The 23,409-nt window shown below is 42.2% G+C and overlaps 1 protein-coding gene across 5 annotated transcripts in view; it reads left to right on the plus strand.

Annotated features, from left to right (window-relative positions):
• Positions 1 to 23,409, plus strand: part of ATP6V1A (ATPase H+ transporting V1 subunit A) — a 132,033-nt gene that overhangs the window by 40,469 nt on the left and 68,155 nt on the right. For all 5 annotated transcript variants that reach the window (XM_029579341.1, XM_029579342.1, XM_029579344.1 and 2 more), the window contains 4 exons: positions 7,829 to 7,915; positions 13,327 to 13,455; positions 21,040 to 21,254; positions 22,901 to 23,038. In XM_029579341.1, coding sequence (XP_029435201.1) covers positions 7,834 to 7,915; positions 13,327 to 13,455; positions 21,040 to 21,254; positions 22,901 to 23,038 — 564 coding nt within the window. In that variant the 5' untranslated portion in view covers positions 7,829 to 7,833. The remainder of the gene's footprint in view (positions 1 to 7,828; positions 7,916 to 13,326; positions 13,456 to 21,039; positions 21,255 to 22,900; positions 23,039 to 23,409) is intronic.

The following is a 23,409-nucleotide window of genomic DNA, read 5'->3' on the forward strand; positions in this document are numbered from 1 at the left end:
GTCTTTCTTTGCCTCTTTTGCCCAGCTGTAATTTGGTAGGAATAAAAAATAAATACTGATCCTTTTCTGCTATCCTGTTGAAATGGTTTTGCTGACTTGCTCCTGAGGAAGCTGCATGTGTGTTTCTAGATTATTAAATTGTAAAACCTTTGACTGAAAAATGCTGGGTAATTCCAAATTGGTTTCAGTTGTTACTTGTTAGTACTCGGGCACAAAAACCGTGTGACACCAAAGGACTGAAGTGTAGAATTTTTTTTTTTGCAGATTATTTCTAGCTCTAGTCCTTTGCACATAGATCAGGGCAATGGATGCATGGCCAACAAAACAGTTTTCTCTTGATATTTTTTTTTCTGTTTTCGAATTCTATGTCATTTGAAAGTCTTCTGAACCTTTTTCAACACACAGTGGTATAAGTAGGAGCTGGTATGACTAGAAAATATGTCCACATCGGACAGAATTATCTTTAAAATTAGTTGTCCCCCTTTTGAATATAATTTTTTATGTTTCTATTTTACATATTACAATGAATGTTTGTTTCCTTTTTGCTGACTTTATTATACAAGTTCAGCCTGTATGAAAGGTGGTATTAATTTGTAGCTGTTAGGAAAATCAAATCATCCCATCAGTTACCAACTTCCTGAAAAGACGTGAATGGAATTATAGACACATCTTGCCCAACAGTATGTCCCTACTGTACATAAAGAAAATGTGACTGGTTGGCCTGTTAACAAACCCTTTCAAATTTCATCTCTAACTTGGAGAAAATGTTGGCATCTTGGCAAACTGAATATGACCTCAGATGCCAGTGTCCAAGGCATTGAGCACATTCTGGTGGATTGCAGAGAATCAGGAAGGCTGATAATTGTGGGACTGGGCTTCTGAATATAGCAAAAAGTGTTGTCCTGTCCCTGATTTGCAAATCCTTCTGGCTACCCACTTCAGAATCTGGTGTGCTCTGTACCAGCCTCGAAATTGTTGCCATCTTGTAGAGTCCCTCTACAGGGCAGAGATTGCAGTGGGAGATAATTTGGGTTTTCGTAGCCAGTCCTTTGCAATTGCATTGCTACAGTTGTTAAGAACATAATATGCAATACTGGGTCAGACCAAGGGTCCAACAAGCCCAGCATCCTGTTTCCAACAGTGGCCAGTCCAGGCCATAAGAGCCTGGCAAGAACCCAAAAACTTAGTCTATCCCATGTTACCGTTGCTAGTAATAGCAGTGGCTATTTTCTAAGTCAGCTTAATTAATAGCAGGTAATGGACTTCTCCTGCAGTATTTACTGTTCCTGCAGTATTTACAAATGTGTAGATATTTATATTAAAGCCCCAGACAGTCTTAAAATATCACCTGTTCTGCTTCTTGGTCTTGTTGACTCCTCCTTTTCTTTTTACTTCAGTGGCAGCCTCTTGATTTGCTTTGCTTGGATTTCAGCAAACCATGGAGCAATACAGAGGCATTATGATATTCTCTGTTTTATTCTCCATTCCTTTCCTAATTATCCCTAGTATTTTATTTGCTTTCTTGGCTGCTGCTGCACATTGAGCAGAATATTTCAACATATCAACGATGATGCCGAGATACTTTTCCTGAATGGAGACTCCTAATGTGAAACCTTGCACTGTGTAGCTATAATTTGGGTTACTCTTCCATAAGTTCTTGGAGGAGAAGTCCATTAACTGCTATACTCAAGTTGACTTAGGGAATAGTCACTGTTATTATTGGCATCAGTAGCATGGGATCTACTTAATGTTTGGGTACTTGCCAGGTACTTGTAGTCTGGATTGAACACTGTTGGAAACAGGATCCTGGGATTGATGGATCCTTGGTCTGACCCAGTATGGCAATTTTTTATGTTCTTAAGGGCTATGTTTCACTTTTATGCCCAACAAATATCATTATGCTTGGCGAATAATGGTTTTCTGTTGATACCATCTTTATACTGTGCCATCTTGGCAAGGTTCGAGACAGAGCAATTTCAATAGCAGGACCAAGATTCTTAATTGATGCCTAAATTGCTAAGGACAACTGACACCAAGTCCTTTAAAAGAGCATTAAAAACCTGGCTATTTATATCAGCCTTGGCACTACTTAGCCATGTTGATATTTGCAGATTCCAAACAATGTTTGTGTTTATCGATCATATTTTTATTTATTTTCATTATTTACTATGAATGTTTTTTAACCTTGTAAAATGCCCTGATCTCCCCAAGAAGGAAGATTTATAAAAACCTGTAAATAAATAAATCTAAGAAAGCTTGGTGTTCAAAGAATTGGCACCTGGGATTCAATGCTAAGAAACAGTCACACATTTGAGGTGTACAGTCCAAAGGAGTTGTATGTGATGGGTGGGGAGTTGTAGGGTGAGAGACTGTTGTGCATGGACGGTGAGAGAGACCTCGAGGTAATAGTGATGATATGAGGGTAGCAAAGCAATGTGACTAGGGCTGTAAGGATGCTGGGTTGCATAGAGAGGCATAACCAGCTGGGAAAAAAAAAGATAATGCCCTTGTATAAGCCATTGGTGATGCCTGTTCAGTTCTAGAGGCCATCTATTGAAAAGAATAGAAAGGATAGAAGCCGTCCTTAGGCAACCAAAATGGTTGGAGGTGGTCTGCATCGAAAGACGTATGAGGACCTAAATATGTACAGTATACCTTAGAAGAAAAGAGGGACAGGGGAGATATGCATACTTTTAAATATCTGAAAGTTATAAATGATACACTTAAAACCTTTTCCAATGGAAAAGGAGCTACAGAGGTTAAGGTTTGATTCTCCAAGGAGATAGGCTTGGGAGTAATGTGAAGAAATAGATTTTCACAGAAAGAATGGTGGGTGCCTGGAATGCCCTTCCAGAAGAGGTGGAAAAGACTGGAATTGTAATAGAGTTCAAAAAGGCATGGGATAAACAGAGGATCCCTGGTGGCTAGAGGATGGAAATGAAGAGCCTTTGTAGCCTTGTAACTTTTCTGCATGGGTCACCTGCACAGAGTGGCAGTTACAGCCCTAACCTTTTACTGGGAAGATTAGATGGACCATTTTGATCTTTATATGCCGTCATTTACTGTGCTAAAGAGGGCAGTTTTGAAAAGTGTTAGGTTAATATGTGTAACTTTGGGTGTTATGTGGTTAGAGCCAACTAGCTCAGAATTGACCTACACTTCCAGTAGATGTTCTGTTTAGCATGTTTAGGTCATAGTAACGGAATAAATGACCACAAGTTCCCCCAGTGTTTCATTTCATCCTCTTGCCATTGGGGATCCTCTGTGTTTATCCCGCACTCTTTTGAATTCTGTCATCGATTTTGTCCTCAACCACCTCCTGTGGGGGAGAAGGCTATGCATATATATTAAATTTTTAGGTGTACTGTATGTGCATAGCTTCTCCTGCCTAACCCTATCTGCTTATGTAGTAAGGGCAAAGAATATACCCGTGTACACTTGAGGTTCAACAAATAGGTGCTTAGAGGCAACAGCTGTGGAGAAAACCTTTTTTTTTTTTATATTAAATGCTACAAATAATATAAGGCAGCATACCTTATGAAGAGAGGCAGAGTGTCACGCAAGACGCACAGTATTAAGCTCTCTCTCTTAAATTATTTTACTGATAACAAGATACTATATAAGATTTACACGTATATTTCCAACCCCTAAACTAGGTTACACAATTGTTTAAATTTCTATGATTGGCTTTTTACTATTAAAAAAAAAAATCTAAATGGCTGTATGGAAATTCACCCTTGCTTTGTATGCAAATGCTATCTATGGGCCTGAAGTGCCCAGTACAAACTTGGTATTTCTAGAAATAACTTCTGTACCAGAAACTTTTCATCTAATACAGCACTTCTCCCCTTCTGCTGCGTCTGCCTGTCTAGCAAAAGCAAAGCACAAAACTAAAGCAAAAATGCTATAGCATACTTGTTAGTAAAAATCTTAGGACAAGAATAATGACTTCTTGTGTGACATGTCAAAAGTGTATCACTGCCTCTTTACCGCTCTTTATCTTTATTCCTGCAAGTCAGTACCTTTAACGAGTTTTCAAAAGCAAAGGATGATTTCCCTTTGAGTATTTTGCTTCTGGACAGCTTAGTGCAAATTGCACTCAATGTGTTTTATAGTCTGTCTTTTTTTTTTTTTTGTACTTTTTTTGATGATGGCCTCTTGTATTAAAGCAATCTCGATACATTAATCTGCTGTTCATGCTATAGCCCTGCTCTCAGTGGAACCTCTGCTTGGGGATCTGATAGAAATCGGCACAGCAGTGCCCTGATTTACCTAGATTCAGAAGGGGATAAAGAGGCTCATTTTCAGATCCCCCCAGTAAGCCTGTAAATTGATTTTCAAAGAATTTCTCGTGGAGTTTCCCTTTGAAAATCCCATAACAGCTGGTACCCCAAGGGTACTTTGCAGGCACAGAATAAAGAATGCATGGGGATTTATACCTGAGGAAAAGGTTGAAGGGCTCGGAGAGTAGGGATCGGGGGAGGCATCAATGTGCATAGTTTTTGCTTTTCAAAAATCTGTGCACTGTTTTTCTTGGAAGAAGCATCTGCAGAAAACTGAAGTGCAAATCTCTGCTAGTACATTTTCCCTAGACAGTTTTTAAAAGAATAGTACGTTTACTATTCGCAGACATATCTACCTGCAGAGAGGCAGACATATCTACCTGCAGAGTTCTGGAAATTGCCCCTTTGAAGACTTTGTATTTCTCTCTCATGAGCAAACATTATGAAACTGTAAGATTCATGGACCCTTGTTTCTATGGAACAGTTGGCTCTACCTACATGGGAAGCCCCATAGGTCCTTACCGACAGCTGGTGGAACTGTGCAGGGAAGAGACGAGTCTGAAGCTTAACCTATACCAACCTTAGGTTGAGCCTTCGGGTTCTGGGGTCTGGCAGGTCTTAGGTGAGAATCTCTTAGAGAGCAATGGGGTGTAGCTCCGGAGTCAGACTATGTTCAGAGGCAGGCTGCAGGCAAGGAGGTTGGTGTTGAGGCTAGGGTCAGTGGCAGGTAACAGGCAAGAATAGTCTGTGTCCAGGCTAGGGTCAAATCCAGAAGGCAATCAGAGGGCAGATGAGGGGAGCAAGGAGAAGGACCTACATGGCAGGACAGGAAGAAGGGCCAGGGTTGGATAAAGCTGGGCTGGAATGCAGGAAGGTGCAGCAACTCAAACTACAGAAATGTAGGCGACCCACTGCTAAGGCGTCTGTTCGTTGCGCAGTTGGGATTTAAATACCCAGCCACATGATGTCATCCCTTAGTGCCGATAGCCAAGGTTCCTGCCATGGAGCCTTCAAGAGTAGGTGCTTACACCTATGGGGAATCCCAGGGAATCATGGCAGGGGAGTTCCTGCCACTGCGAAGAGGTGTGCGATGGGGGGGGGGGGGGTGTCATGGGTGAGTGTGCCGGCTTCTGGGGACATCCTGTGAGCTGGCAAACATAACAGAAACATAAGTGTTACCAGCAGGGGATTGGGGTTTTTTATTCATGGCTTAGGTCACTGGTTCTCAATATCCTAGAGGTATATGTTGCATTCTCAGATTTCCTTTATATCCTTAGGATCTTGACAAACATAATTTTGTTGACATAGAGTCAATATCCAGAGTTTGTAGCCCCCTGAAATATTGATAGAAGTGGTTCAGATGTGTCCACTTATTCAACACTTGCACTATTACAAAAATTATTTGTAATAATTTTAAATTTTTAATCCTAAGTTGTCTTCAACTCTAAGTTCTCAGCGTTATCTATAAGTTCTCATGATGTTAGACCTGTTATTTTTACCCTCTTGTTTGATATAATGTTCGATGTAATTTCCAACTTTGGTTTTATGTAAACAGACGTGATATGTACCAGTACATGAACATAGGTATATAAAAGCTCTTAAATAAATAAATAAATATGACCTCCCCCCCTGTTTTGTTTTGTTTTGTTTTTTTGCTTTTTTTGCTAGGGTCATGCTAGGTCATCAACCTGGAACCTTTTTTTTTTTTACTTTGCTTCCTTTTCCCCAATGGGAAAAAGTAAAGGGTGGAGGCCGCTGGTGACCAGACTAGTACCTTTTTTGGAAAGCTACTGCTGGATGTCAGCATGTCCCGTCCAAAGTACCACCGGAGCTGTTAATGGTAGAGGAAATTTCTGACTTCTAACAGCAGGTTATTTGAAATCCTGTGACAGTACATCTTAAGGCTTCTCCATAGTGATGTGATTCTAATGAGACCAATTTGTCACTGGAATCATATGAGACACTTCAGCTGATTGCAGATCTCCAAACATGATACTGTGTCACAACCATGCATTTACCAATGGTGGTGGGAAAAGGAACTGCAAAACATGTGAAGCAGCTTGATAAGTGAATACTTAATCTTGCCCTTGGGTGTATTTTGAAAGGTGAAGGAGCTCCATCGTTGGTCACAAAATCAAAATGTTTGTTTTTCCACTTGCCGTTGAAATTGAAGCGCTTTTTATTTTTTTACCAGGATTATATAGCTTTTGCAGAAGACTAAAGCAATTACCTTATTTAAATTGAGCTCTTAGTTATCATTGCACCATTGCACATTTCTTATCTGTGTCTCTTTTGCTTTGTAAAACCCTGATTAAAGATGTGCACAGTCTGAAAAATGTACTTACCTGTTCACCTAAATCACATTGGTTTTTTACTGCCAGCAAGAACCTGGGGGCTGGCGCAGGAAGCAGGCAGCAAAACTGGCAGACACCACCTCTGCAACCTTTAACAAGAAGAGAAGAGCAGAACCAAGTCTCAGAAAGAGGAGCAGTCGTGTGTCCCCCCACCCACCCCCCACTGACGGGAACATACAGGAAGGCAGCGGAGCCAGACCACAGGGAACAGGAGCAGAAGGAGTGCCAGGGATTTAGGCTACAGTAGCTGTCATCACTCCTGCTACTAAACCACCAGGAACTTTTCCCTTGCCTCTCCTTTCCTCCCTAGAGCAGCAGATTGGGAGCCTTGAAGAAAAGAGCAAGGGCTGCAGCGGGGGGAATAAATCCTGGAATAGTTTTTCAAACGCTCAAGATGCGTATTATTTTTCCTTAATCCTGATTTTATCAGTTTATAATATATGCTTGGCATTATTGACCATAGGAGTTCAATAAAATAGCAATTGTGGCTACCAAAGGTGTAAAAAGAGTGTATAATCTCTCTTGGTGTAAGTGATATTGGCATAGCCTTGAGTATAATATTGTAATTAGTTCAGTGATCTGGGAAACCTGCAGAAACCATTGTAAATCACCTACCCATACTTATTTTGGAGGTTGCCACGTGGCCTATTTCTGAAGACTTGCGTGTACATCGTCCTTTGTCAATCTCTTTAATATAAGTTCACCCCAATGCAAAGAAAGCTGTAACACACGCAAACACTTTTGTCACAATTTTTATAATTGTCCCCTCCCCAAACAGCATATCTGTATGTGTGTAAGTGTAAGTCCTCCTCCCTTTCCTCCTAAAGACTTTTCTGTTTGGTGTCTGATCTATACCAAGTTTAGAAAATGGGATAGGGAATATGTGGGTTCTCTCTGGGGCATTCTTTTTTTGGATCCATGTGTATATGCATACTGCAGACTTCTGTACTTCTCAAAGTAGGCTGGATTGTCTTGTTTGAATTAGCTTATTAACTAATATCCTGCTCTATTTGTTTGTCTCAGAGTTGTATTGCTGTGGTATTGTCTTGTGTCTGGTTGTACTGTAAGTACATTCAGCATAAAATAAAATGGAATTTCCAAGCTTCTGATACTGTAGTAAATCAGTGTCTGAGCTTTTCCACATTGGAGTAATCATCAAATTTATTTGAATTTTTTTTTTTTTTTGCACAGGTAAGATGGATTTCTCCAAGCTACCCAGAATCCGTGATGAAGAGAAAGAGAGCAAGTTTGGATATGTCCACGGAGTGTCAGGACCTGGTAGGTGCAGCTATCCGAGGTGAAAGTGGTGGAAATTAGAACTTTAAATTGGGGATATTTTTTTTTAATTCTTTTACCAATAAACTGAGATTAGCCACTTTTACACTGATTAACGCATGCTCTGGCCTACTTCACATTGACCTGGCAGAGGTAGAATGTGATTTTCAGAGTGCTGTGTAATTTGTCTAATCTTCACCCTGTATATTAAGGGCATTTTTTTAAAGATTACAATAGAAGCTCACTGTGTACAAATGTTTCCTGATGGCTGCCGATAACTTGATCAAAGGCCTGCAGAAGGTGTGATGGGGACATTGCGTTATATTACTTGTAATTTTTAGGATGCAAAGAGCTGAGGGTGGGGAAGAAGAACTTAACAAAGTCTTGAGATTTTATTTCATCCTGAGCAAGCTAAACTCCAAGGTCAATTACTTTCTTTATTCTCTCTAATGTGTGAACATGTTTGAAATTCTACACTGATGTGAGCACTCAGACTCTGCATTCCAATATGTACTCAAGCAGAGGTGGATTTCAAAAAGATTCTATCATGTCCATCTTTTGAGCACTTAGCACTGTTAGAGAGGAATTTTAACTTTACCAACTGAAAAATTAAAAGTCAAAATGCTTCTCGATCATGCATAGTGCAATAATTTAGTGCTATACACCCTCTAGTGGAGAAAGTAAGTTGTTTTTTTTAGATTGTTTGTTTTTTAGCATGATGTCCCTTTGGTGCATGCCAAGCAAAAGCTTCTTTCCTCTCTGGCAGCACCCTGACCCTTAACACAGCCTCTGAGGAAGTTGCCCCTTAAGCCCCCCTTTCCCAGTTACACCCAATGAGCCTGAGGGACTCCATGGGGATGAGCAGCAGCTGGGTGCCCACCCTCAGAAGGCAAGCACTACAGGGCCAGAAAAAATGACTGACTTCTATTCTCCACTTGAGGGTGTAGGGTGCTAGATTTTAATGATGTATATACCTTCAGCGGTCATTTCCAACTCACTGAGTTATAGAATTTTCTGTACATGGTTTTAACCATTCCCCGTGGCTAAAATGTTTCCTAGTGTGTAGACAGATGGACTCAGGACCAGTGAGTTTATGCTCCCCTGCCAGCAGATGGAGATGGAGCAAGCTGATGTCACAGAATATATAGCCCTGCAATGACCCCAGCCTGCCAGTATTCTCCATCTCCAGCAGATGGTGAACATGCATCTCCCTGTGGGGATTTCTTCAAGCTTTTTGGAAAGAGAAATTTGAAATTCTAAATTCAAGAAAAGAAAGCCCCGCTCTCCTGTGGCTCCTTTTGTCCCATCCTGGATCTCAAGAGGGTCAACCGTTATTTGAAGGTGACTCATTTCGCATGGAGACCTTACACTCTGTGATAATGGCGGTGTAGTCGGGGGAATTTCTGACATCCTTGAACCTGTCAGAGGCTTACCTTCATATTCCCATCCAATTGGAACTCCAATGCTTACTACGCTTTGTGGTGTTGGGGCGCCATTATCAGTTTTGGGTGCTGCCTTGTGGTCTAGCCACTGCTCCCAGAACATTTTCCAAGGTTATGGTGGTGGTAGTGGCGGCCTTGCAGAAAAGGAATCCTAGTGCATCTGTATTTGGATGACTAGCTGATTTGAGCCAAGTCTCAGGAAGAGAGCCTCCTGGTGACACAGAAGGTGATCTCCTTATTGCAGGAGCTTAGTTGGGTGGTGAACCTGACCAAGAGCAATCTTCAGCCATCCCAGTCGTTAGAGTATCTGTAGATTTGGTTCGACATGGGACAGGACAGAGTTTTCATACCAGAAGTTTGGATCCAGAAATTGATGTCTCAAGTGTGTCCGTTGATGAACACCATACGCCAGACGGTGTGGTCCTATCTACAGGTGCTTTGTTTGGTGGCTACCCTGTAAGTGCTGCCATGGGCAAGGGCCCATATGTGTCCTCTTCAGCACTCTCTGCTATCTCATTGGAACTCGCAGTCTCAGGATTATGCTGTTCGGCTCCACTTGCTGATGGGAAATCGGCTCCCAACTCCAGTAGTGGTTACAGGAGGATCATCAGAGAAAGGAAGTTGCTTTTTCCTCTCCGACCAGGTTGGTGCTCACGACAGATGCGAGTCTCCTCGATAGGGGGGGCTCACTGTCTGGAGGTAACGGCTCAAGGGTATTGGAATGCCAAAGTGTCCTGCTGGAACATTAATCGCCTGGAGGCCCGGGCGGTACGGCTGGCATGCTTGCAGTTCAGCCACAGGATCAAGCGATTCGTGTGATGTAGGACAACACAACGACAGTGGCCTATATCGATCCCCAGGGAGGAATCAAACCAGGAAACATCGCAGGAAATAGATAAGCTTATGGAATGGGCAGAAGGTCATATGCAAATGATCTGGGCCTCTCACATTGCAGGAAAAGACAACGTAAGAGCAGACTTTCTCAGCAGGGAGAGTCTGGATCCAGGAAAGTGGGTGTTGTCAGCTGAGGCATTTCAGCTGATTGTGGATCGCTTGGACCTTCTGTTCCTAGACCTGCTGGCGACTTCTCAAAATGCAAAGGTTCCTCAATTCTACAGTCACAGGAGAGATCCATGGTCCGTGGGAATGGATGCTTTCGTACAGGTCTGGCCGAAAGATAGATTGCTTTATGCCTTTCCTCCGCCATGGCCCTTGCTGGGCAGGATAATTCGCAAGATCGAAGGCCACAGGGGACTAGTACTCTTGGTGGCGTTGGACTGGCCCAGGTGTCTGTGGTATATAGATCTGTGATGACTCCTGGTAGAGGCCTCCCTTCATCTTCCACTGCACATGGACTTGTTACAGCAGGGACCGTTTCTTCACGAGGATCCGACTCAATTCTGTCTTTTATGGCTTGGCCCTTGAGCGGCTCACCTGTTAAAGCATGGTTATGCCTCTGTGGTGATTGCCACCTTACTCTGCGCTTGTAAATTTTCCACCTCCTTGGCTTATGTGTGGGTTTGGGGAGTTTTTTGAGGCCTGGTGTGAGAAAGGTGGGTTCTCCCTCGTTCTGTTAAGATCCCTTTCATTCCAGATTTTTTGCAGGATGCGTTGAATAAAGGATTGGCCCCTTAATTCCTTGAAGGTGCAGGTTACGGCTCTTGCCTGTTTCAGAGGCCTTAAAACCTGGCTATTTAAGAAGGGTTACAAAAACTAAACTCTGTCAAAGACAATACAGCAGCCAGTCACGATGATGTAAACTTAAAGCAACGGACTGAGCAGCAACCTTGCAGTCAGATGCTCTTTTCTTAAACAATTCTTTTTCCCTTTTCCCTTGTTTTTAATTTATTGCCTTGAAAACCTTCTTATTATTTGACCTATTTTAACAGAATATTAGTTTAAATTTAATTTGTATCTATTTTACCAACTTTTAAAATATCTATCTCCTATATTTTAAAGATCAATACTCCTAGTTTGTTTTCTCTCTTTACTTTATATTTTAATGAACTTATGTTAATTATTTTGCACTTGTTTTAATTAATTTTAAATAACTCTTGCAATGTATTTTGAATTTTGTATTTATTTATTGTACACCGTTTAGATTGTTTACAGATTGACGGAGTATAAAATAAATAAATAAATGGTGTCATTGTCGTCTCATCCTGATATGGCCCATTTTTTGAAGGGAGTGAAGCATCTTGGGCCTCCCTTGAGGTTACCGGTTTCATTATGGAGTCTTAACTTGGTGCTGGATTTTTTGGTGGGCCCTATGTTCCGACCACTGCATAGCCTTTCCTTATGGTTGTTGACCTTGAAGATTGTGTTCTGGTGGCGATTATGTTCAGCGCGTCAAATTTGTGAGCTGCAGGCCTTGTCTTGCCAGGAGCTGTTCCTTCAGGTAACTCCAGGGGCATTACTGCTGTATACTGTTCCATCTTTCTTGCCCGAGGTAGTCTCAGACTTTCATTTGAATCAGTCCATCTCCTTGCCATCCCTGGATAAGGTCAGGGATACAGAGAAGTATTGCCTCTTGCGCTCCTTGGATGTCAAGCGACTTGTCATATAGTATCTGGAGGTCTCTGAACCTTTTCGAAAAACAGATCTCCTGTTTGTTCTCCATGGCAGGAGTAAGTAGGGCGCTCCGTCTTCGCAGGCTACCTTAGCTCGTTGGATTTAAGGAGGTGGTCGCAGTCATGTATATGGATGCTGGAAAGCTGTTGCCTGCTCAGGTTAGGGCCTTTTCCACTAGGGCACAGGTAGTGTCATGGGCGGAGGTTAGTCTGTTGTCTCCCATCAATATCCAGGTTTTTTTCCAGGTTTTATCGTCTGGATGTGCAGGCCCGGGAGGATGCAGCCTTTGCACGTGCGGTATTAACTGGACCATGGGCAGCCTCCCACCCTGTTGGGGAGTAGCTTTGGTACATTCCACTGGTCCTAAGTCCATCTGTCTACACACTAGGACATTTAGAAATTACTTAACTGATCATTTCGTTTTCCTTAGTGTAGACAGATGGACTCAGCTATCCACCCTCGGCTGCTGCATGAGTGTGTCCATAGTCCTTCTGTGGAGCTCTGGGTCCCAAGGGATTACTGGAAAGTGTTCATCCAGTCCCTAACTTGTGGTACCTAGACTCTTACATGAGTTCAGTGTTTATAGTTGGTTGAGTACAGTTTTGGTTACCTGTTTTTAATCAAGTTTTTTGCTAGTCCGTCCACAGTTGCTTTTGAAAACAATACTGGCAGGCTGGGGTCACTGTAATGTCAGCTTGCACCATCTGCTGGCAGGGGAGCATAAACCCACTGGTCCTGAGTCCAACTGTCTACACTAAGGAAAACAAAATTATCAGGTAAGTAATTTCTCCATTACCATATTTTGGATTATTGCCCATCCTATGTATGTCAGCAGCATAGGCACTTTTATCAGCATATCTTTGGAGGTATTTCCCAGAGGAGACACGTAACATGAGTAGTTTAGCAAAACTGCATGTGTAGGTTTGCCTGAAACAAGTACCCATACAAAAAGCAGGCACAAATTTGTGCAGTTACATTTTGCAGGACAATAATGATATGAAAACTACTCCAGGGTTTGTCACAATTCAGGCAATTTGATTATTACGTCCTTAGAGATAAAAAATCCATTAAAAAAAAAAAACCAAAAACCCCTGTGGTTGTATTGTCCAATTTTGTGTTCCATATCACTATGTAATATAAATTCATAGTTTAGTGGAATTAATTGAATACAATCTTAAAAGGGTTGGATTAATTGCATTTTTTTGTACATTTGCCTTTAAATTAGCTCATTTATTTTAACTAACATCCTGCTTGTTGTGGGCACCACCTTCTTCCTTCTTTGTGCTACTTGGTGGGCTCCACCAATCCTACTGGAGTCTTTACATATCTCGGTTATACCTCTTCTGACGGGGCTCCCTTTCCCTCACCTCATTCCTACTTTTTTTTTTTTGTCTTCTGCAGTGGTCACTGCTTCCTACATGGCGGGTGCAGCTATGTATGAGCTGGTGCGAGTGGGGCACTGTGAGCTGGTTGGAGAGATTATTCGGTTAGAGGGAGACATGGCCACCATTCAGGTGTATGAAGAAACCTGTATCCTTTTTGTTGTACTGCTAAGTGTACCCTTGGACTTAATTGTCTTCTAGAGACACATCCTAAACAAACTGTGACTGTGTTATTGCTCACAAAGATGTTTTTCTTTATTTTATTGGTTCCCCCCTCTGAATTTTTAATTTTGGAATATTTTTTAGTTCCACTAAGATCTGGGCTGCCTTGCTGCTGTCTCTTTCTGCCCAGTACATCTGCCCTGGCCCTGGGACTGTTCTCTGCTCATTGCCAATATGTAGCCAATAGGCACTTGCATTTTTTTAATGCAGAGACAAAAGTAGAAATATCTGTCCAGTGCACTTTTGACCCTATTGATACTGAATCTTCAAAAATTATTTGTAAACGTTTTTCTGCTAAGGTTTTGAAATATATGGGCATGATATAATTAGCAGTATTGAATATGGAACAAAAGGATTGACTGGATGAATTAGGCAGATCAATATATATCTCCCTCAGGTCTAGTCAGAATTGAGGAAATACTGTTTCTTTAAGAAGACATAAGATGTTTTAAAATAACCATTTCTGCTTGGGGAGCAGGCTTCTAGAAACAGTATCTGCAATCTGATAAATACATTATAGCATTCTACGATGGGTTTTTTTGGGGGGTTTTTTTTTAACACCCATCTACCACAGACTTTTTTTGGCCTGCAGCAGTCTAAGGCAAGGGCGGGCAAACTATGACCCACAGGCCAAATCTATCATCCTTTTATCCAGCTCGCATATCTTCTTTAAATTTACATTACATGCGGCCTTCCACTGTGACTAATTGTCTGCCCCAGAGTCTCCCTTCACAACCGCTGAATCATGCAACGTCTGGCCTTGATTGACGTCATGCGCATGCAGGTCACAGCGTCGGCACTATTTAATGACACACTGGCGGGGTTTCCATCCCCACCAGCAAGAAGAGGACCTGCACTGTGCCCCTGGAGCGATGTGCTGGCAGTTCCCCACCACCACCCTGCAAGAAAAGGCCTTGCGGTGCCATAGAGTAATGCACTGGCGGGGTTCCCACACCCTACCAGCAAGAAGAGGACCTGCATTGTGCACCTGCAGCAACGTACTGGTGGGGTTCCCCTCCTCTGCCAGCAAGAAGAGGCCCTGCATCGCGGTAGAGTTACACGTTGGTGGGGTGCCCAACCCCTGCCAGCAAGAGGCTCTGTGTGCAATGGGCCCGAAGCTAACCTGCTGACAGGCTTCCAGCTCCCAGCTGGCAGGTCGAAGATGACTATTATCTCAACTCGAAACTGATTTTGTCCACAGGCTTCCAACACCCAACTGGCAGGACAAAGACAATGATGATCTCTATCCAATGCTGACCTGCCGGTGGGCTTCCAATAATGATCTGGGGATGGAGGGGGTGAGTCTTATAGTGGGTTGGGAAGGTAGTGAGGATGGTGAGTGACTAAGAGGGGAGGGAAGGAGAGGGTAAGTGATTGAGAGAGGAAGAAAGGGAGTGAGTGGGGTGAGGAGGAGTGAGTGGGGAGAAGGAGAGGATAAGTGACTGAGAGGGAATTGAAGGAAGGGAGTGGGGAGAGTGACTGAGGAAAAGGAGTTAGATGGGGGCATGACTGAGACAGAAAGGAGTGGGAGGGAGGGAGAGTGGGGGAGAGGAGTGGGAGGGAGGGGTGGGAGAGTGACAGAGAAGTGATTGGGAAGGAGGGGGTGAATGACAGAGGGAAGGAGATAAGAATGAGGAAAGGGAAGAGGATTGAGTGGTAGGGTGAATGGGAGGGAGGGATGAAAGATGGAAAGGAAGAAGATGAGTGGGAATGAAGGGGGTGAATGAGAATGAAGGGGATTGAGTGGGAGGATGAGTGATTGACAGAGGGGATCGAAGGGGGGTAAGTGGAAGGGCGACAGTGAATGACTGAAGGTGAGCGAGGGGGAAGGGAGGGTACTGAGAAGAGAGGATAGAATGCTTTGTGAGTGTATATGAAAAGGGGGAGAAAGTTTGTGTTCCTCCCATCTCCCCACCACTAATCCACTACAATCTCAGGGTGACTGGAAATCAAAAGTTCATAGGTATGAAGGGGGAAAAATTTTATCCTTTTTAGTTTTAATTGTTGGGTGTTTGATATGTCTGTGTGTCTTGAATATTAGATTTTTAGCAAATGTTTAATGTTTTTTATTCTTATTAATTATTATGTTTTATTCACCATCCATTTTGAAATATTTTTATTAGTGTGGTTTACTTTTCCTATCATTGATCTTATATTTCTTGATTTTTGTTTTATGGTGATATTTCTGTTTTTTCATTATTGCACTGCATATGAGTCTGGCTTTTAGTGCTTTCCAGTTCAGTTTTTTTGTCTGCACCTTTTTTTTTTTTTTTTTTTTTAGCACTGTAAAGTGCCATCATAGTTATCAAGAACAAAAGTTAAAGCAAAGAATTGAAAAAATGTGAAGTTTAGAGTTAGAGAGAAAAAAATTATCTGAAGATACTGAGTACATGTCTGTGCTTGTCCTATAATAAAAAAATGAGTGAAGAGGCTCATGAAGCAACTCCTGCACATGCTCAGTAAAGCTCAAATAAAAGAACATATTCTCACAGTTGTCATTTCTGGGCAGACCTCAGCAGCATGAATGCTATCATCCTAAAACCACTTAGCAGGCCCAGACTAAACCCATGCCCAGGTTTTAATCCATTTGAATGAACTTCGCCCCTCCATTCCCACAGGGGGCAGAATCCAAGTATTCTTGGAGGCATGGCACCAGATCACTAAGGACCTTTAGCTTGTAGGATCGTACAGTCTGGATACCGTTTGCGTTTCTTCTGACTACTGTTGCTTCCTCATTGCTTGACTCTCAATCCATATCCATCTCACTTGACACAGCTTTTCCTAGAAGTACAATCACTTCAGTAATGAGCAATAGAGCCAGTTCCTCCGACCCAGTATGGGCAAGTCTTCTACTTCCACTATTTCCTAATTCTCAAGAAATCAGGAGGGTTGAGGCCCATTCTCAGTGTGAGATATTTGAACAGACATCTGCTCCGAGAAAAATTTAAAATGAATTTTCTTCCCTACATCCAAAAGGAGGAATGCATGTGCGCTCTTAATTAGAAGAATGTAAATGCTTATATATCCATTGATCCATCCTTCCCACTGGCACTACTTTTGCTTTAATGTGGATTCTTCCACTTTCAGTACAAGGTACTTCTGTTTGGCCTTTCGGCAGCCATGAGAGTCTAAACCAAACCTCGCAGTGCTAGTGGCACACATCCATCATTAAGGAATTCCAGATTTCCCCTACTTACCTGAATGTAATCCACTTTGATGTACACTTTGAAGTGCCGAAAAGCTGAATATAAAAATCTAAATAAATAAATAAATAAAAACTTGGACTACTGACAGATCACAACAAGCTCGCAGGAAGAAGTGTTGGTTTTCCCTACAAAAAACAATTCATGTTCTGCAACTGTTGTGCTTTTTAGTCAACGTTTGAGAAGTCAAGCCTAAGAACATAAGAAATTGCCATATTGGGTCAGACCAAGGGTACATCAAGCACACCATCCTGTTTCCAACAGTGGCCAATTCAGGCTACAGGTATCTGGCAAGTGCCCAAACACTAAGTAGATCTCATGCTACTGATACCAGTAATAGCAGTGGCTATTCCCTAAGTCAACTTGATTAATACCATTCTAAAGATCAAAATCACAGAGCATATAGAAAGACATGGTTTAAGGGAACACAATCAGCATGGATTTACCTAAGGGAAATCTTGCTAAACAAATCTGCTTGTGCTGGCCCAGTATGGCAATTTCTTATGTTCTTAGACTAAGCGTGAGGTCCGCCACCTTCGCACTAGGCAGGTAAGTTACCGGGTGGTCCTCACATCCACCAGCCACCCAGCTATCTACATTTCTAATAATTGAATCACCAACTATGACAGCTGACCTAACCCTTCCCTTCTGGGCAGTAGCCCTGGGAGATTCGTCCTGAGTACGAGAGGACAACACATCACCTGGAGAGCAGGTCTTTGCTACAGGATCACTTCCTGCTATACCAGGGTGATGCTTTCCAGCCTAGTCCAACCTAGGGAATCAAATTCAGTGGGGCATGGATAGGCTTACTACAAGAGAAAAGCATTTCTGCCATCAGAACAAGCGAACTGTCTGACATCTGTCATTCACGATCTACTGATCTCTGAGTGCTCCTCAACCAGAATGATCCTTGTTTTGTTAGGTCAGGGTGGCAGTCATCCGTGTTGTTTCACTAACTTGCCTTCATAACCATTATCTACAATGGGGTCTACGTTCTCAATCTAGGGCAGATTTCCAAAGGTATGAACTGGGTGTTGAAGTGGTGGTTGAACCTCCGTGTGCTTTGGGACAAAGTTCAGCTTCATTGACTCCCCTATTGATTAACCTTAGCAACAGATGCCTCCACAAAGGGGTCGGATCCTTCCAAACCCAGGACATTTGTTCTTGCAAAGAGTCACGTTCAGATTAATCTCCTGGAACCAAGCGTGATCAGATACACTGTCAACATTTATGCATATTCTTTGGGGGATTCACATCAACGTCCAAGTAGCTGTGTTTTATGTCAACAAGCAGGGGGACACAGGATCATGGTCTCTCTGCCAGGAAGTGCTGAAAATGTGGAACTGGGCCACCAGGAATTGAGCTATTTTCCAGGAATTTCCAACATGTTGGCAGATCAACTCAGCAGAGTATTCCACTCACATGTGTGGGCTTTCAACAATCAACAGCTGACAAACTATTCAGCCTTTGGAGTCTACTGTCAGTCAACCTATTCATGTTTGGAGCAGAACAGAGAACTTGGGGAACAAGCCTCTCTTATGCTTTTCCACTGATACCATTGATCACCAGAACAGTGCAGAAGCTACTGCAAGATCACTCTTACTTTATCCTGATAGCTCCAGTGCAGCCTAGCCAGACGTGGTTTGCATGTCTAGTACTGCTGTCCAGCAATCCCCCCAAATACATCTGGGACAGACCCTATGTAAATTAACTAGGACAAAAGAATGCTTTATCTAAACCTTCCATCCCTCAGTCTAATGACTTAGAGGTGAATGTTCAGTAATCACGGATCTTTCTCTGTCTAAAGCAATCAAAGTCATGGTTTCAGCTAGGAAGCAATAAACCTAAAAAACCCTGCACTTTCAAATAGATATAACAAGTGGAGCCAACAAAATAAGCTTACCATATTCTAGAATATGCTAAACCTATCCTAAACTATCCACTGGAATCAAGATTTATGAAATAGTACATGTTAAACCTCTGGTACAAGAACCTCCAATTCCAAGGGACTTTAATGTGGTCCGTTCTCAACTTATGATGCCACCTTTTGAGCTCTTAGATATTATTTCTCTAACATTCTTGACATAGAAAGTATTGTTCTATGTCGCCGTTTCCTTAGCTAGAAGATTGTGAGAATGCTAAGCTCTTGTACACTATCCAAAATACATGCAGTTCCACAACTTGCCAGAAGTTTCTTCAAAAAGTTTGTCTTGGCTTTGCACATCAATTAATCCATCGTATTACCTACTGTCTTTCCAAAACAACAGTAAAGACAATGAGAATCGGACGATCAGAAGAAGCCCTTTATTGAAATAAAGGGCTTCTTCTGATCGTCCGATTCTCATTGTCTTTACTGTATCACAGCCAACTGGATCGGCTTCCGATTTGCTTTTTGGGTCCTTTCCAAAACAACATGCACATGAAGGAGAAAAAACTCTTTACAATTTGATTTGTAAAAGAGCCTTACCTACTATAACAAAAAAAACTCAACCATGCCATCAAGCTTTGCAGTTATTCATATCATACAACCCTTACATACTTAGCATAATAGTTGCCAAACATATATTTGTCTAACTGAATAGTGGATTGCATTCAACACTGCTATACCTTAGCAAGTTTACAGATCAAAGACTGTTAAAGTTCATCAAGTAAGAGTTGTGGATTCTTCTGTTGCTCATCTTCAAGAAATGCCTCTCTCAAAATCTGCAAAGCTGCCACCTGGTCATCAGTTTACACTTTACGTTCCATTCCTGTCTGGACAATATAGTGAAGGAGTAGCCTAGTGGTTAGAGCATTAAGCTACGAACCAGGGAGGCCAGGTTTCCCACTGACACTCCTTGTGACCTTGGGCAAGTCGCTTCACCCTCCATTGTCTCAGGTACAAAACTTAGATTGTGAGCCCTCTAGGAACAGGGAAATACCTACAGTATCTGCTTGTAATCCACTTTAAAGTGCCTGAAAGGTGGAATACAAATCTAAAAACTAAATATCAAAGAGTTTGACAGTAAGTTTGGACAGTCAGTTTTGTCTGACATGTTCTCGTAGTAGTCTATACAGTTGGGTCTGGGTTGCTTACTTAGTAATCACTGCATTGTAGCCCTCAGCTTGGGACTCTCCACATGTAATGGCTAATTCATCCTACTACCTATGGGAAACACTGTTTATGGTAGGCAAACTTGCTTTGTCATTGGCAGAGCTCTCTCAGGTACAGAATTAAGATGCCAAGGTTCATAGTGTGGAAAACATTGGCATTGCCTAGTGGGGTTACGTTTGGCAAGTGAAAGCCTACGGGGAGTAGAATTGGTTCCAGTGAAATATGGACTGATTTTTCCCAGAGCGCTCCAAGACCTTTCAAAACATAAACTTTGAAAATTGAAAGCATATTGACTGTTTTCAGTCCTCTCTCTGATCTCCTATATGTCCTCCCCTTTAAGGGAAAAAGGATGCTCTATAGGAGAGGGAGGGATGAAGAAGCATGTTAAATGTAATTTTAATTGCAGAGAATTAAAGTTTTTCATTATAAATTAACATCTGTTTTACAGCAGTAATTACTGCAAACTAGTTGCAGCTTAACCTGAGAATAAATATCTCCCACTTCATAAACACTAAGGCTAAAGTACTGGGAAGATTTATTGCCTTCTGTACTAATGATGCTGGGAGAAAGGTCATCACCCAGCTGCTGGAGTTCTATATTCCAAAGTGCTACAATAAAACGATAAATGACCAATCCAGTCTGCCCACTTAAGATTGTTCCTCTGGTGTGTATATTTTTGTTTGTTTGTTTTTTTTTCACTATTCTGGGTGGGCAGATGAGCATGCAAATTCCCATATGCAATCCCTCACCATTTTCCCACCTCTCACCACTGCCCTCCCCATCTCTCCCAAGCATGTCCAAAATCTGTAAGAGTCCTGGCCTCCACCACCTCTGCTAGTAGGCCATTTCTTTGATTCTTACAAGAGCAGAGCAGTACTTCTCCAGAGATCAGCTGACATCTAAGACATTACCCCGTGATGAGTAGAAATGACCTTCCATTTTGCATATACCTCCAGTGGTTATTAACCACCTTCCCCTACCTTGAGGCCTGTCAAAAGAGCTGGTTTTCCAAGTAAGCAAAATATTATATTGACTGACTGTTAGATGATATATGCCTCAGATATATGTGCATGTATTTGTTGTGAATATCCTGACATCCAGAATGCTTTAGGGAATCCTTGAGGACTAGGATTGAAGCATGGGTGTACCACATGTTCAGAACTGCTTCTCCCTGTCACAGAGTTTGTTTCCAGTCCTTAGTGTCACTTTGCAGCTGGTGTATCGGTTGGTGATCCTGTGCTCCGCACTGGTAAACCTCTCTCCGTGGAGCTAGGACCCGGCATAATGGGCTCCATTTTTGACGGCATCCAGCGACCTCTGAAGGATATCAGTGATTCAACCCAGAGCATCTACATCCCCAGAGGAATCAACGTGTCTGCTCTGAGCAAAGACATCAAATGGGAGTTCACTCCTTCTAAGAATCTTCGGGTTCGTTGTATGCTCTAAACCATCCAAAAGCAAAAGAGGGTCTGGCAGATAGGATTGAGGATAAAGAGTATTATTTAGAGTTTACTGTCTGGTTGTGTGGCTGTGAAGGAAGATCCAGGGCAGACACGAGAACTAGAGGTACTGCTATTGCAGCACAGTCTGAAAGTAAAGATAGAGAAACCCGCTTTAAGACTTCTATAGGGATAATACAGGAATAAGGATCTGATGTGCTTCCAAGAGTGAAGACTAGACTTTGTAAAGAGATTGCTGGACTTATTATATATGTTCCTGCTCCATCTCCTTATTTGAGGTATGTGGGCAGTTATATCCAAAAAGGGGAGAATCAGACAAATGCAACAAATTCCATCCCAAGGCTTACAAAATATTTCTCAGCTGAGAAAATTGTTTATTGCTTTGTATTTATTTCCCAGACAAGAAAAGTCAAATATTAATTCACAGCGTGATAATAATAAAAAAAAAAAAGTTGGGTACCTGTTAAGATTACTAGAGAAATGAGCACATTTTGGTTTATTTGGTGTAAAACCCTCCCTGTGGTTCAATAGTAGTGTTGGGACAGGGCTGGAGGTGCTATAAAGGCAGTGGTTCACAGCCCCTGGCAGGGAAGGGGGTCTCATGGCTCAGTGGTGTCACTTACTTGCTGGACTTAAGGTACTTGGGTCCTAGGCTCTGGAGGGAGTCATAGTCTGTGTCCCTGGCCAAAGATGGTCACTGCAATGGCTGAGCAAGGTGGTAGGGGGTGGGGGTTATAAAAAATAAGGGGGAACTACCAGGTAGTTGCTAATGAAGGTTCATGATGCCAGTTCTCAGCCCTGGTTCTGACTGAGCTGGAAACACAAAGAAGAAAGAAGAAACTGCCTGGCAAAAAAAAAAAAATGTTTACTAGACTTTCTAGTTCTAGCACTGAAATTTGACTTGCCAAAGCAGAAATATATTGAGAATTCACTAAAATATATTAAGCTTAATGTGCTTAATACCCCTTGTAGACTGACATCATTCAACTGCCCAAGTTGAGTGCATTACTGGACAGGAAAGTTTAAAATGTTCATAAGACTAACAGGTTGTTGACAACCAACACTAAGGTTGGTGGTGCTATTATGAGCTGCTTTTTTGAGTGGAATTATTGACTAGTCAGAAGCATAGTGTTAACTAAAAACCCAAGTTCAAATCCTAGCTCTGCAACTTTGAGGGCATCCTTTAAATCAGTGGTCCCCAACCCTGTCCTGGGGGCCCACCAGCCAGTCGGGTTTTCAAGATATCCTCAATGAATATGCATGAGAGAAAATTTGCATCTTATGGAGGCAGTGCATGCAAATTTTCTCTCATGCATATTCATTGTGGATATCCTGAAAACCTGACTGGCTGGTGGGCCCCCAGGACAGGGTTGGGGACCACTGCTTTAAATCACTTAACCTCCTCACTCTCAGACATGGATTTGAAACTCAGTAGAAGAGGGACTTTGAAACAAATTTGGTTTATCCTTGAAATATTGTAGAAGATGGAAGGATTGTTACATAGCAAGTTAAACATAATTAATAAGAATAGTATTTGGTTCCACATGATGTGAAAACATTGTAAAAAAGCTGTATTTTTTGCTTTTTTTTTTTTTTTTTTTTTGCCATTTCCAGGTTGGCAGTCACATCACCGGAGGAGATATTTATGGCGTAGTGCTTGAGAACTCACTTATCCGACACAAAATCATGCTGCCACCAAGGAACAGGGGCACAGTTACATTTGTGGCCCCTCCTGGCCACTACGACACATCTGTAAGTACATTACCAAAATCTTGGCATGTGTACCATTCCTTAGTACTACTGACCTATGCCCAGAACCATTCCATAGCTGTACAAGAGCCAGTTTCAGATCTTCTGTCTGAGGCTGGTGCTTGAGCCGTGAAGAACAGCTGGTTGACCTGTGCAGCAGGCAGAGAGTGGACATTCAGGAGAAGGCTTAGCTCCATAAAATGGGGAAGAAATGAGAGAGAAAAAATATCCACCTGTGCTTCATGCAGCCTTGTGAAGACCCAAGGAACTAAATCTATAGTTGAAGCCATAGAGCCCAGTACCTGGAGGTAGTCCCATGCCGTGGGGAGCAGAAGGCAACTGAAGCGCTGTACCTGAGCGAGTAGGGATTGCGC

This window comes from Rhinatrema bivittatum, chromosome 15 (genome assembly GCF_901001135.1).
Source record: "Rhinatrema bivittatum chromosome 15, aRhiBiv1.1, whole genome shotgun sequence".
NCBI lineage: Eukaryota > Metazoa > Chordata > Amphibia > Gymnophiona > Rhinatrematidae > Rhinatrema > Rhinatrema bivittatum.